The 16,393-nt window shown below is 41.2% G+C and overlaps 1 protein-coding gene across 1 annotated transcript in view; it reads left to right on the top strand.

The window, feature by feature from the left end:
- LOC110497714 (diphosphoinositol polyphosphate phosphohydrolase 3-beta) overlaps positions 1-14,361 on the top strand; it is a 31,052-nt gene extending 16,691 nt beyond the window's left edge. Inside the window, exons 3-5 of the mRNA XM_021574013.2 lie at positions 2,274-2,318; positions 2,826-2,913; positions 13,694-14,361. Of these exons, the coding sequence (XP_021429688.1) occupies positions 2,274-2,318; positions 2,826-2,913; positions 13,694-13,908 (348 nt within the window). The 3' untranslated portion in view covers positions 13,909-14,361. The remainder of the gene's footprint in view (positions 1-2,273; positions 2,319-2,825; positions 2,914-13,693) is intronic.
- The last annotated feature ends 2,032 nt before the right edge of the window (positions 14,362-16,393 follow it).

Below are 16,393 nucleotides of genomic sequence, written 5' to 3'. Positions count from 1 at the left end.
AAGAGAAAACAGGTTTTCAGAAATGTTTGCAAAAACAACATATTTACTGAAGTATTCAGACCCTTTGCTATGAGACTCGAAATTGAGCTCAGGTGCATCCTGTTTCCATTGATCATCTTTGAGGTGTTTCTACAACTTTATTGCAGTCCACCTGTGGTAAATTCAATTGATTGTACATGATTTGGAAAGGCACACACCTGTCTACATATGGTCCCACAGTTGACCGTGCATGTCAGATCATCAACCAAGCCATGAGGTCAAAGGAATAGTCCGTAGAGCTCTGAGACAGGATTGTGTTGAGGCAAGGATCTGGGGAAGGGTACCAAAAAATATCTGCAGCATTGAAGGACCCAAGAACACAGTGGCCTCCATCATTCTTAAACTGAAGAAGTTTGGAACCACTAAGACTCTTCCTAGAGCTGGCCGCACGGCCAAACTCAGCAATCGGGGAGAAGGGCCTTGGTCAGAGATGTGACAAAGAACCCAATGGTCACTCTGACGGAGCTCCAGAGTTCCTCTGTGGAGATGGGAGAACCTTCCAGAAGGACAACCTTCTCTGCAGCACTCCGCCAATCAGGCCTTTATGGTAGAGTGGCCAGACAGAAGCCATTCCTCAGTAAAAGGCACATGACAGCCCACTTGGAGTTTGCCAAAAGGCACCTGAAAGGACTCTCAGACCATGAGAAACAAGATTCTCTGGTCTGATGAAACCAAGATTGAACTCTTTGGCCTGAATGCCAAGCGTCACGTCTGGAGGAAACCTGGCACCATCCCAATGTGGTGGCAGCATCATGCTGTGGGGATGTTTTTCAGGGGCAGGGACTGGGAGACTAGTCAGGAGCGAGGGAAAGATAAATGAAGCAAAATACAGAGCGCGCTCAGGACCTCAGACTGGGGTGAAGGTCCACCTTCCAACAGGACAATGACCCTAAGCACACAGCCAAGACAACCCAGCCAGAGCCCGGACTTGAACCCGTTCTAACATATCTGGAGAGACCTGAAAATAGCAGTGCAGCGATGCTCCCCATCCAACCTGACAGAGCTTGAGAGGACACACAGCCAAGACAACCCAGCCAGAGCCCGGACTTGAACCCGTTCTAACATATCTGGAGAGACCTGAAAATAGCAGTGCAGCGATGCTCCCCATCCAACCTGACAGAGCTTGAGAGGATCTGCGGAGAAGAAGGGGATAAATTCTCCAAAAACAGGTCTACCAAGCGTTTAGCATCACAACCAAGAAGACTCGAGGCTGTAATCGCTGCCAGAGGTGCTTCAACAAAGTACTGAGTAAAGGGTCTGAATACTTATGTAAATGTAATATTTCAGTTTTTATTTTTAATACATTTGCAAACATTTCTAAAAACCTGTTTTTGCTTTGTCATTATGGGGTATTGTGTGTAGATTGATGAGGAGAAAAAACTATTTAATTCATTTTAGAATAAGGCTGTAACATAACAAAATGTGGAAAAAGTCAAGAGGTCTGAACACTATCCCGAATGCACTTTACATGCAGTCCTCATCATGGGCAATGCTGAGACTAAGTTTTATGGGAGCAGAGACATGATATTCCCCTTTGGCTAGTCTGCTGGAATTCTGTCTCGGCATGAAAATATCCCACAGTCAGTCGATGTTCCCATCTGGCTTTTGCAGCGGGTGAGGGTAGAGTACTGTCAAACCTGTTGCATTGTTTGAGGTTAAACATATCTGCCTTACCAAACAAGCACGTTCTTTAAGAGCACATTCCTTGCTTGTGAATACCACAATACATGGATTCATTTTTAGTTGTTATAATCTGTGATGTGTTAGTTATCCTATCATCAATTAAATAAATGTAGGCTATTTGTTTATGTAAAACATGTCACGCCCCTTGCTTAGCAAGTACCACTTCCCCCTGATTCAGCTCATACCAAGGTTCGAACTCAGGACCTCTGCCTCGCAAACACACGTGACTTCCCTCCTGAAGTGTCTTACCAAGTCGTACTAGCTAGCTATCAAGCAGCGCATGTGGGGACACTTCAGGCTGAGGAATCAGTTTCACAGATCTCCATCTGCTACATTTACATTTAGTAGAATTTGATTCTGTTTTCTGAAAATAATTGTCTTGCTGATGTTGATTTAACAGAAAAGTAAAACTCTACATGATATTGGCTGCAACAACTTTTAAAAGTGACTCTGTCTTGTAATGTAGGATGTGGGAATGTATGGATTTTATACTGGTGTTTATACAGTAGCTTGACTGTCCTTTGTTCTAATCTGTCTGTGTCACTGTCCAGGCTGGTGTAAAGGGGAAACTTGGCAGGCTACTGGGGGTTTTTGAGGTAAGCCTCACAAACTGTCAATCATCATGTCATAGCACACTGTAGCATAGCACTGTATATTACATATCATGCAACACATGTCAAAACATTTCTCTCATTACAACATTATTATTAAGCCCTACTTCCTCATACCAAAGACCAGTGATATTCAAAGTCATGGTCGCAACCCCACGTGGGAACTGCAGTGGGTTGCCACATTAAAAATTATATTTAGGGAACAAACAATTAAGAGTACAGATTTAGTAAATGTATTTTATTGAGTAAATGTATTTATTGGTTACTTTTGATAAGAAAGACAAATGAAATGAATGCAAGGTTATTTGTTGATGTAAATTAACATTTACTGGGGTGGGTTCGGTTTCAGCTGGGACCTCAAAAAATGGGGTCCCAGCTGAAAATACCACACAACACACCACAAAATGTTTAAGCCCTGCATGCAATACAGAAACACTGTATAAAGGGTTTATTATGATATGAAGCTGTCTGTCTGTTTGTTTGTCCCTGTAGCACAACCAGGACAGGAAACACAGGACATACGTCTATGTCCTGACTGTGACAGAGACCTTGGAGGACTGGGAGGATTCTGTCAACATCGGTAGGCTTCCACTGTACATGAAGACATCTGGTTAGGGAACTTCTACTGTACATGAAGACATCTGGTTAGGGAACTTCTACTGTACATGAAGACATCTGGTTAGGGAACTTCTACTGTACATGAAGACATCTGGTTAGGGAACTTCTACTGTACATGAAGACATCTGGTTAGGGAACTTCTACTGTACATGAAGACATCTGGTTAGGGAACTTCTACTGTACATGAAGACATCTGGTTAGGGAACTTCTACTGTACATGAAGACATCTGGTTAGGGAACTTCTACTGTACATGAAGACATCTGGTTAGGGAACTTCTACTGTACATGAAGACATCTGGTTAGGGAACTTCTACTGTACATGAAGACATCTGGTTAGGGAACTTCTACTGTACATGAAGACATCTGGTTAGGGAACTTCTACTGTACATGAAGACATCTGGTTAGGGAACTTCTACTGTACATGAAGACATCTGGTTAGGGAACTTCTACTGTACATGAAGACATCTGGTTAGGGAACACTATTTTCTCACATCTCTTTAGACCTTTATGCACGTATTTTGTCTAAGCATTTCCTCTCTGACACAATTGGTGGGAAACTGGGAACTTCTGAGAAATTTAGACAAACAACCGTTTCTTACTACACCTACGCAACTACGTCTCTCTCACACCCCGGGCCCCTTTCACTCTCCGAGTCTGTGATGTTGACATCAAAACATTGGAACACACAAACACATTTGTGCCTCATAAAACAAAAAGGTTTTGATCTCCTAAGCAGTCAGGGCCGTAAAATGAGGTTTGAGGACTGTTGCTTTGACTCCTGGGTACTTAACGAAAATCATCAGATTATATTTTCTAATTCCATTCATAGAGAGTGTATCAAAGTCAGGTTCATGTAAGATTCCCTTTGAACAGAATTTGTATCATGAAAAGACAAAAGCACAAATACTGCTTGGAGTTTGTAAGTTCAAGTGGCTCTTTGGGGGCTTCATGCATAGTACTCATGTTTTATCAAACAATGAATTCTTTAGATAAGTAAAATTATAATGCATTTATGTAATTTGTCCAATGTTATTAATAGGGGAAAGAAATGTAACACTTTTATATTAGTGCCTTCAGGCGGTGAATCTGACTGTTGTTCTAAGTCAATATACAGGTCAGGATGTCTGTTTGTCAAAGATCAGTGTCTCAGTTGACCCTGAGAATTTCACAGTGTCATCACTATTCTTTTTCATTTCAAGCTCCTGAATCATGAATTTGATACATTTATTTTATGAGCTTTTTGCATCGGTCACATGTACATCACTGTTCTCTCCTGGGTGGATCTGTGGAACATCAAAGTGGAGCAGATGAGCCATGTTCCTAAAATGGCTACTGTACATACCAAATTATGTATGTGTCTTGGTTATCTTTTAATGTATTAAAAACAATTATCAGTGCCAAATAATCAGTGATTTTGTATCTACTGACTGTACTATTGACTGATGTTCCAATCAATCAAAAGTTTAAATTGTAAATCTCAGCATTGAAAGGAGTTAAAATGAACCTCTTAAATGTAAAGTCCCCATATTTAGGGACCCTATTAGATGTTTTTATTCAATTCAGTCTGGTATGAGAACGGTAGCCCTATCTGCAAAAGCAGGGTGTCTACGGAAATCTGAGTATCTTGGCTATTTATAAGTGCCTTAAAATCTTTGGTGTGATTTATTACCATATATGGGCAAATGAATGTATAAGGGCAGGCTGAGCAGATTACCTCATTTCAAGATCCCGAGGTGTTCGTGCTGATTGTATGGAGATTGTAACAGCCGGTTAATGGTATCCCTTGAGAAGGCAAGAACAAGATGTATGGCAGGAGAAGTGCATTATTATCATAAGGAGACATATACTTGAAATACGGAAGAGGAATGGAGGGGATAAGAGAGGCAGAGGAGGTCTAAGAGAGGGGGAGGAAGAGGTTGCGATTGAGTCTGTTAAAAATGATGGAAAAAAGCTGAGATGGTTTGTTAGAGAAGAATGCTAGAAAGTGTAAGCAGAGTGAGCTGAAGACAGGAGGAGAAATGGAAGTGAATGAGGTCGAAGTATCGGAGGTGGTAGGTGTCGTGAAGTTCTCTGAGCCTTATGCTTGCACCGAGAGTCAGGATAAAGATGAGTCTGTGACAGTAGGAGTGAAGTTTTTTGGAACAAGTGGACCCTTGCCTTTTGGCTGATCCATTTGTGGTTTCAGGGTGGGTGAAAACCGAGTTGGGTGCTGTGGAATCGGTGAGGGTAACCAGAAGTGGTCTTGTGATAATTGTTTGTGTTTCTGCTAGTCAGAGGGAACAGGCGCTCTGCGTTAAATGAATGGGGGCAAGACGTGAATGGTTTTGCTCTCAAGAAAAGGGTGCCATTGAAAGAAGTGATTTCTGGGGTAGCAGTAAAAGTTTACCAACTGAAGGGGAAGATTCCCGGTGTTTGTGATGCTTGTTGTTTGGTGCGACGCAGACAGGGTAGCGTGAATGGTGAAACAGAAGAGTCATTGTCTGGTTCTTTTTGTTTTAATGTTGAGTCTGTGTACAAACTTTTGTGCCGAATACATTAAGATGTTACAGGTGTCAAGCTTATGGGCATGTGGTAGCAGTGTGTAGGAGGGAGGTTCCTAGGTGCCAGCAGTGTGTAGGAGGGAGGATCCTAGGTGCCAGCAGTGTGTAGGAGGGAGGTTCCTAGGTGGCAGCAGTGTAGGAGGGAGTTTCCTAGGTGGTAGCAGTGTGTAGGAGGGAGGTTCCTAGGTGGCAGCAGTGTGTAGGAGGGAGGTTCCTAGGTGGTAGCAGTGTGTAGGAGGGAGGTTCCTAGGTGGTAGCAGTGTGTAGGAGGGAGGTTCCTAGGTGGTAGCAGTGTGTAGTAGGGAGGATCCTAGGTGCCAGCAGTGTGTAGGAGGGAGTTTCCTAGGTGGTAGCAGTGTGTAGGAGGGAGGTTCCTAGGTGGCAGCAGTGTGTAGGAGGGAGGTTCCTAGGTGGCAGCAGTGTGTAGGAGGGAGGTTCCTAGTTGGTAGCAGTGTGTAGGGGGGAGGTTCCTAGGTGGTAGCAGTGTGTAGGAGGGAGGTTCCTAGGTGGTAGCAGTGTGTAGGAGGGAGGTTCCTAGGTGGTAGCAGTGTGTAGGAGGGAGGTTCCTAGGTGTGAAAAGTGTGCAGAAGGGCATGAGAAAAAGGAATGTGTACAATTGGGGAAAGTAGTGGTATGTGTTAACTGTAGGGGTGCCCATGGAGCTGGGGATCAGAAATGTCCTGTGAGAAAGAGGCAGGTTGAGGTTTCCAGGGTTAGAGTAATGCAGAAGTTGTCATATGCTGAGACAGTGAAGAAAGTAGAGGAAGATGGGTCAAGGGGGAGTGTTCCTGAGAGGAGTGGTGCGTGTAGTAGATCTGTACCAGTACAGGGAGATCGGCCAACAAGTGATACATGTTTCAGTAAGATTTCATTTTTGGCCTTTATAGCAATGGTTATCAACTGTACTGCAGGGATGGAACGTAAGTCACAGAAAATTGAGGTTGAGATGGCAGCTGTAGAGGGATATTTGGGTGTGCGAGACTTGACATCAGAAGAGTTACAGGGTGTGTTGAGTGGTGGTGTCACATCCTTTCAGGTTGTTGGCCTGAGGTATGACTAAGTAGATTTAAATAGTGGAGTAGGGGTGGTATTTTTTATTTTATTATATTTTGTTAGAATAGATGGTAGGGTATTTGTTTATTTCTACATTTTTTCAAGCAAAGTACAGTGCCTTGCGAAAGTATTCGGCCCCCTTGAACTTTGCGACCTTTTGCCACATTTCAGGCTTCAAACATAAAGATATAAAACTGTATTTTTTTGTAAAGAATCAACAACAAGTGGGACACAATCATAAAGTGGAACGACATTTATTGGATATTTCAAACTTTTTTAACAAATCAAAAACTGAAAAATTGGGCGTGCAAAATTATTCAGCCCCCTTAAGTTAATACTTTGTAGCGCCACCTTTTGCTGCGAATACAGCTGTAAGTCGCTTGGGGTATGTCTCTATCAGTTTTGCACATCGAGAGACTGAAATTTTTTCCCATTCCTCCTTGCAAAACAGTTCGAGCTCAGTGAGGTTGGATGGAGAGCATTTGTGAACAGCAGTTTTCAGTTCTTTCCACAGATTCTCGATTGGATTCAGGTCTGGACTTTGACTTGGCCATTCTAACACCTGGATAAGTTTATTTTTGAACCATTCCATTGTAGATTTTGCTTTATGTTTTGGATCATTGTCTTGTTGGAAGACAAATCTCCGTCCCAGTCTCAGGTCTTTTGCAGACTCCATCAGGTTTTCTTCCAGAATGGTCCTGTATTTGGCTCCATCCATCTTCCCATCAACTTTAACCATCTTCCCTGTCCCTGCTGAAGAAAAGCAGGCCCAAACCATGATGCTGCCACCACCATGTTTGACAGTGGGGATGGTGTGTTCAGGGTGATGAGCTGTGTTGCTTTTACGCCAAACATAACATTTTGCATTGTTGCCAAAAAGTTCAATTTTGGTTTCATCTGACCAGAGCACCTTCTTCCACATGTTTGGTGTGTTTCCCAGGTGGCTTGTGGCAAACTTTAAATGACACTTTTTATGGATATCTTTAAGAAATGGCTTTCTTCTTGCCACTCTTCCATAAAGGCCAGATTTGTGCAATATACGACTGATTGTTGTCCTATGGACAGAGTCTCCCACCTCAGCTGTAGATCTCTGCAGTTCATCCAGAGTGATCATGGGCCTCTTGGCTGCATCTCTGATCAGTCTTCTCCTTGTATGAGCTGAAAGTTTAGAGGGACTGCCAGGTCTTGGTAGATTTGCAGTGGTCTGATACTCCTTCCATTTCAATAGTATCGCTTGCACAGTGCTCCTTGGGATGTTTAAAGCTTGGGAAATCTTTTTGTATCCAAATCCGGCTTTAAACTTCTTCACAACAGTATCTCGGACCTGCCTGGTGTGTTCCTTGTTCTTCATGATGCTCTCTGCGCTTTTAACGGACCTCTGAGACTATCACAGTGCAGGTGCATTTATACGGAGACTTGATTACACACAGGTGGATTGTATTTATCATCATTAGTCATTTAGGTCAACATTGGATCATTCAGAGATCCTCACTGAACTTCTGGAGAGAGTTTGCTGCACTGAAAGTAAAGGGGCTGAATAATTTTGCACGCCCAATTTTTCAGTTTTTGATTTGTTAAAAAAGTTTGAAATATCCAATAAATGTCGTTCCACTTCATGATTGTGTCCCACTTGTTGTTGATTCTTCACAAAAAAATACAGTTTTATATCTTTATGTTTGAAGCCTGAAATGTGGCAAAAGGTCGCAAAGTTCAAGGGGGCCGAATACTTTCGCAAGGCACTGTATAAGGAACGATGAGGAATGAGGATTTCGCCTCGGCCGACAAATATTGCTTTCTAGAAGGATTGGATCCACTTTTAGATCTATCTGTAAGTAAATTATTTTCTTGACTTTATATAGAACATTTACTATATGTAAGTTGTCTGCTTTTTATGCTTTGGATTTAGTTTTACATAGGCCTATGTAACAAGTAATTTATATGTTATATAATTCCAAAGTAGTTATTGTATACCAATATGTTTCATATTGGTTCACTGTTTGCTGTTCATCCTTGTAACTTTGGAGAGGCTCACTACATTTATGGTCATTGTTAATTTGTGGTTCTCATCTCTGCCTTTGCCTCCAAAGTCTTACTGTTTGCATTGTGTGTGTACTTCACACCTTCTATGTGAGTCACTGTACAGATAAAGTTTAGGCCTGGTGTTTTTACTTTACACTAATGTCATTTTGTAAATTTAGTCAACTGTAATTCTGTGTCATACAACAATATATCCCTTTATTTTATTTACCGCAGAGGATTTTGATGACGTTTGAGAGCCACCCCTCCACATCAAGCGCCCCCGCCAGTCAAGGTCTTCACCGCGATGTCCTTCACCTCGTCTGATGGTTCTACATCCACTTTTCATAGACCTCTTCAGAAAGAAAATAGGTGCTTTTGGCACCATTCGTCCTAACAGAATCAGTTTCCCTAAGACCAAGGTAAACAACATGACAAAGACAGCGGAGAGGGGAACCATACGTTGGATCAGGACAAACAAGCAGCTTTTTGTGAAATGGAAAGACATTATGGAAACAACCATGCTCACCACACAACATAAGGCATTCAATAACAACAATGTCACAAGGAGAGCGAAAAAGGGGGGGGGGGGGGGGGTGTGTGTCTCCATTCCTGTTTCTGTGAAGGACTATAATGCCAGCATGGGGGTGTCAACCTATCTGATGTTCTGATAAACTACTACCAGGTTCTCCACAAGACCAGGAAGTGGTGTAAGACTTTTATTTACCACTTTGTGGACATTGCTAGAGTAAATGCTTTCATTCTCCACCATCAGATGGTCAAAGCAAAAGGTCAAACCCGTCTCCCAGTTGGCCTTCTGAGAGCAGCTGGTGTTGGAAATGGTTGAATTGGGGGCCCAAAGCAACCTCACAATCATCACAAGACCCCCAACCACTATCCAACACACATGCCAAAAAAACAAAAAGGAAGAACTGCAAGCATTGCACAAAACACAGGGGGGAAAAAGGGGGAAATGCCAGTTTGCTTTTTGTTTCCAGGCAGAGAGGGACTGCTTCAAAGACTATCACTACATGCACAAGCTACGGTGAAAGCGAAATCTAATCATCTACACCTGGGATTTAAAATGAACACGAATGCCATTTGTAAATATTTCAGCTTCTTTTTATTTTTGCACCTTTTTTTAGTGAAGGACACGTGTAACCAAGTTTGTGTTTGATAAGAAATGTTATATTTTTTTATGTATATCTGTTGCTTCTATATTGTTTTTGTTAACAGTTCATTTTTACATGGGATTAATACAATGGATATGCCTAGGCTAAACATTCTGGCACTTTGGAGAGGTTCAAAGGACACTTGAATGTACCCTGGATACCACATAACACCACCACAATGTTTGAGTGAGGTTAATATGGTAGAAATGTTATTTTTATACTGAACAAATTGCATTTAGGGATTGCAAATGTGTAATAGCACTGGAATTATCTAATTTACAGACATATGCCACTTTGGAGAGGTTTAGAGACACTTGAAAACATCCCGCGACCACACCTGACCACTTACTAAAACGTCTGCCTATTTCTACTTGTTAGGTCTATCAATCCCTTCTTTTCTGATCTTGTTCACACGTTTTAGAAGCCATCTGAGAGTGTTTCCAGCTCTGGGTATCAGTAATCCACGTATAGCTTGTCAATAAAAGATTACATTAAAAATAAAATGTTGTGTGTGCTTGATCTTGTATATTCTGAACTATGTAACTCCTTTCTTCTGATTATTTCCTCATAATCTCCCAGACGTTGTCTTTCCAAATATACCAAGTTTTGGCATGTCAGAATCATGTAATTACACATGAATAGTAGTATCTTTTGGGTATGTCTATTTAGGCGGAAATCTAAATTGTGCCATTACATTTAAGAGGTTAAAATGACTCGTATAGAGGCTGACCCCAGTTTAGTTGGCAGGAGACAGCTTGTAAAAACTGAGAGAGGAACAAGCAGACAGACTGACAGATGGTCTCTGTTGTCATTTGAGATACTGACCGAGGGACACGTCCATGTATACAGTAATACGTCCCTAGCCACCTGAACTCTGACCTACTGGATATATTGACTGAAAAAATGCTGTCAGTTGTTTTCACACCATCATCACCTCTATGTCAAACACCTGTTGATCTTCAGTAATGTCAGCATATTGCTGGATGTCTAAATAAAATGCTTGTATTTGAAGAATGGTTTGGAAAAACAGAATTCAATGTCCACTTGTGTTTTGATCCACACTTTTCTTTATGCAAACTAAGTATCAAATTATGAGATGAAACTGGCCAAATTCTGTTTTGAATGAGTTACTTGTACATTTGTTTGTTTAATATTTACATGAAGACATTTTCCATGTTCTGTAACTAAAATATGTGGTATCTGTGCAAATTAGTCAAGTAAATATTGTACGGTAGAAAACACCAAACTGTCTTAGCTAACTAGACACTTTCTACATGTTAAGACGTGGACTAGATCCCAGAAATTATCACCATAATTGGTTTAGGATGTGGTAGCAGGTGTTTAAAATATAACGTTTGACAAGGGACCCTGTAACTCAAAACGTGGACTATTTATAGCCGGTCTGAAAAAAAGTGCTGATCTTTCGTTCCCTTCACCCATATAAATAGAATTCAGGCCTGTTCACAAGGTGCATGCATGTTTGCTGTGCACAGTTGTTTTCCAGTCTTCGTCACTACCCGCACTGTCTCCCCCTCCCTCCCTCTGTCCTCTCTTGCCTTTTACAAGTCCCATGACTGTGCCTGGCCAGGCTCTACATTTGTGGGCTTGTAAGTACCTCAGTACCCCCCCCCCCCCCCCCCCCCCCCCCCCCCCCTCCCCCATACACACCGCTACGCCCCCCTCAGTAACCCATTTTAATGTCAGAGGGCACTTTTGAATGCCTTTTACAAAATACTTGAATGATAAAATATGGATAGCATTTGGAAGCCAGGAGAAAGTGGTTTTGAAGAGATGTATAAATAATGTTAACTGACAGTTAACCAGACAGTGTTTTTTATGGGAAATCTTTATACTGAGGCTTAGGTGGGTAGCTTCATCAACACCACAGGATAAAATACAGAAATGTCCAGTTGTACTATGGGTAAAGTTCTCAACATTCAGTGGTGTTACATTTTTCAGTATTTCAGCGCTGGTTTGTGTGAAGGGGTGGGGAAAATGTGTAGCTGTGCTTACAGAGGTTTAGCCAGTGTTCATGTTGATATGCTAATTGGGAAGTCCAACAAAAGCAGAAAAGTAATAACACTTTCTGAATGTCACATGCATCCGTTAAAGTAACAAAGACCTACTTTAAGGAAAGTTTTGATTACTTCCTAATACATTGTAATGTACATTCAGGCAGTCAGGGAAAAACAAACAGTAATCATTGTTGGCTTATTACAAAAACTGAGAATCGTTGTATACATCAGTTTTTAGATCCTATTACTCTGTTAACCTGCTAAACTCTGAGTGGTTGTTTTGGACCCGGTACAGGGTCCGGCGATGACATTTGAAAGCTGCAGTCCTTTTTGGAAATTTAACTCAAATCTTACTGCTGGCAATGTCATAAGAATATCCTTGTATACATCCTCCACATGCGTCATTGATCTAGCACATTGTTTACAATAGGAAAAGTGAATGGGAAAAGAAGTTTGAAGTTTCCTCACCTGTCTGTGTCTTATATAAAATTTTAAAAAGCAAACTCCATTACTTGAAAGCCCTGATTGCTAAGGTAATTTTAAGATGTCAGGCTTGAAAATCCGTTTAGCCATTTTGGCACAGTGACTCACGACCCAAACCAGACGCAACTGGTGGCCAAGAGATGTCATGTGATCTCCTATTGCTATCTAGTGGATGAACTGGGAATCAGACAGGGGATATATTTACATCAATAGATAGAGACTTGAGCTTTCTCCTCATATGCCTTCAGAAAGTATTCACAACCCTTGACTATCCACATTTTGTTGTGCTAAAGCCTGAATATAAAAGTGATTCAATTGAGATGTTGCGTCACTGATCTAAACACAATGTGGAATTGTGTTTTTAGAAATGTTTACAAATGAAGAAATTATAAGCTGAAATGTCTTGAGTCAATAAGTATTCAAATCTTTTGTTATGGCAAGTCTAAGCTCAGGAGTAAAAATGTGCTTAAGTGATTTGTTAACATTTGCTCACTGTGCAAATCCAATACAACACATCACTGAGTACCACTCTTCATATTTTCAAGCATGGTGGTGGCAGCATGATGTTATGGGTATGCTTGTCATCTTCAAGGACTAGGGAGTTTTTTTAGGAAGAAAATAAACAGAAAAGAGCTAAGTACAGGCAAAATCCTAGAGGAAAACTTGGTTCAATCTGCTTCCCAACAGACACTGGGAGACAAATTCACTTTTCAGCAGAACAATAACCTAAAACTCTAGGCCAAATATACACTGGAGTTGCTTACCAAGACTACCATGAGTGTTCCTGAGTGGCCTAGTTACAGTTTTGGCTTAAATGGGCTGGATAAACTATGGCAACACTTGAAAATTACTGTCTAGCAATGATCAACAACCAACTTGACAGAACTTGAATTTCTTTAAAAGAAAATTTGGCAAATATTGTAAAATCCAGATGTGCAAAGCTCTTAGACTTACCAAGGAAGACTCTCAGCTGTAATCACTGCCCAATGTGATTCGATTATATATTGACTCGGGGTTGCATACTTATCTAAACAAGATATATTAGTATTTTATTTTCCATAAATAAAATGTCACATTTTGTGTAGATTGTTGACAGAAAATGACATACATTTTAATCCCACTTTCTAACACACAACAAAATGTGTTTAAAGTTTAGGGGTGTGATTACTTTCTGAAGGCACTGATAATCATTCACGGAAAATTAAAGCATGGCACGTTGCACAAGCCCGGCGCTTTTAAAATGGCTGTCTCTTTATGGGATAAATACCATTTAAATACCACCACCACACACACACACACACACACAGAGCACTAAGCATGTATTTGTAGGTTGTTTTTTATACTGACATGTACTTTGAGGGTAGTATACAATAATGTGTCGTTTAGAAAGTGCCACTAGGGGGCGGCAGTTTAAGAGGTTAATACAGCCCTCTGACCTTTTCTCTCTGCTGTACCTCTTTCAGGTAGGAAACGGAAGTGGTTCAATATCGACGAGGCTATCCGGGTGCTGCAAAGCCACAAGCCTGTCCACGCAGAGTACCTGCGCCGACTCACAGCCACTTGTAATCCCACATGCAGCTCCACCTGTTGCGGTCCCACCAATGGCAACACCTGGGTGTTCCCCATGACGGATGACAATGCCCCTGACTACGTCAACTCCACCACAGGGGACAGATAGAGGACCTCCCTCGGTCAACAGATAGGACAGATAGGATAGCCGCCATCAGAGGAACCAGCATCATAAGAGGACCTAGCCTAGGTGCCAGTCGGTTTCTGCTGTCCTGCTAACTCCTTGTGGACTTGTCATGTTTGGCTTGACAATGACAGTAATGGAGTATGGCAAGAGCACAAACTGATCTGGGACCAAGCCAAGGAGGACCCAGGAGGACTCTAGAGTGGAAGTACCCAGAATAGACATTTTGCATGGATTCCTTTCTGTGTTGATTCTTAATTTGTACGCTATGAACTTTCTAAGTTAAAAGGAATTCATTATTTTATTAGGGGGCATGAAGAGTGTGAAAATGTGTCAAATGGATATTCAATATTTTTCTTTGTATATTGTTTTTATCAACTGTCATCAGCCAAATAAGGATATATATTATTAATAAAAACTGGATCTTAAAGCTAATCTCTGTTAATGAGATCCATTAGTCATCAGCATTCTATCATTAGAATGACGTCAACCTCTGTGAAAAGGTCCTTTGTTTCAAGTTATTCTTACAAGTTCATCTTACATTTTGATTATATAAGGTCAAAGACTACAGTCTATGGTCAGAGTGCAGCACTTTGGTGAACTGCTTTCTGCTTGAAGTAGCTCTGATAGGCCAATAGAGGGTAGTGTTACATTTGGAGAGGCTTATTTCCTTTATGTCAAAACCCCAAATGCAGCTTAGTTTAGGGCAAAGATAGGAAACCTTTGTCAGGGTGCCAGAACATAACTATTTAATATTTATTAGGTCCCCTACTTAGCTGCTGTTGAGGCAGTGGCTGCTCTTCCTGGGGTCCAAACAGGAAACAACTCAAATAAAATGCATAATATATACACAATACTTGCAGAAAGTATTCACACCCTCTGACTTTTTACACTTTCTTTGTTACACCCTGAATTTAAAAAGAATACAATAAAGGTTTTTGTCACTGGCCTACACACAATACCACATAATATCAAAGTGGAATTATTTTTACAAATTAATAAAAAATGTAAAGCTGAATTGTCTTTAGTTAATAACTATTCAACCCCTTTGTTATGGCAAGCCAAATACAGTGCCTTGCGAAAGTATTCGGCCCCCTTGAACTTTACGACCTTTTGCCACATTTCAGGCTTCAAACATAAATATATAAAACTGTATTTTTTTGTGAAGAATAAACAAGAAGTGGGACACAATCATGAAGTGGAACGACATTTATTGGATATTTCAAACTTTTTTAACAAATCAAAAACTGAAAAATTGGGCGTGCAAAATTATTCAGCCCCCTTAAGTTAATACTTTGTAGCGCCACCTTTTGCTGCGATTACTGCTGTAAGTCGCTTGGGGTATGTCTCTATCAGTTTTGCACATCGAGAGACTGACATTTTTTCCCATTCCTCCTTGCAAAACAGCTCGAGCTCAGTGAGGTTGGATGGAGAGCATTTGTGAACAGCAGTTTTCAGTTCTTTCCACAGATTCTCGATTGGATTCAGGTCTGGACTTTGACTTGGCCATTCTAACACCTGGATATGTTTATTTTTTAACCATTCCATTGTAGATTTTGCTTTATGTTTTGGATCATTGTCTTGTTGGAAGACAAATCTCCATCCCAGTCTCAGGTCTTTTGCAGACTCCATCAGGTTTTCTTCCAGAATGGTCCTGTATTTGGCTCCATCCATCTTCCCATCAATTTTAACCTTCCTTTTTAATCTTCCCTGTCCCTGCTGAAGAAAAACAGGCCCAAACCATGATGCTGCCACCATCATGTTTGACAGTGGGGATGGTGTGTTCAGGGTGATGAGCTGTGTTGCTTTTACGCCAAACATAACGTTTTGCATTGTTGCCAAAAAGTTCAATTTTGGTTTCATCTGACCAGAGCACCTTCTTCCACATGTTTGGTGTGTCTCCCAGGTGGCTTGTGGCAAACTTTAAACAACACTTTTTATGGATATCTTTAAGAAATGGCTTTCTTCTTGCCACTCTTCCATAAAGGCCAGATTTGTGCAATATACGACTGATTGTTGTCCTATGGACAGAGTCTCCCACCTCAGCTGTAGATCTCTGCAGTTCATCCAGAGTGATCATGGGCCTCTTGGCTGCGTCTCTGATCAGTCTTTTCCTTGTATGAGCTGAAAGTTTAGAGGGACGGCCAGGTCTTGATAGATTTGCAGTGGTCTGATACTCCTTCCATTTCAATATTATCGCTTGCACAGTGCTCCTTGGGATGTTTAAAGCTTGGGAAATATTTTTGTATCCAAATCCGGCTTTAACCTTCTTCACAACAGTATCTCGGACCTGCCTGGTGTGTTCCTTGTTCTTCATGATGCTCTCTGTGCTTTTAACGGACCTCTGAGACTATCACAGTGCAGGTGCATTTATACGGAGACTTGATTACACACAGGTGGATTGTATTTATCATCATTAGTCATTTAGGTCAACATTGGATCATTCAGAGATCCTCACTGAACTTCTGGA

Source organism: Oncorhynchus mykiss, chromosome 2 (genome assembly GCF_013265735.2).
Source record: "Oncorhynchus mykiss isolate Arlee chromosome 2, USDA_OmykA_1.1, whole genome shotgun sequence".
Lineage (NCBI taxonomy): Eukaryota > Metazoa > Chordata > Actinopteri > Salmoniformes > Salmonidae > Oncorhynchus > Oncorhynchus mykiss.
This window is presented reverse-complemented; position numbering and strand designations above follow the sequence as displayed.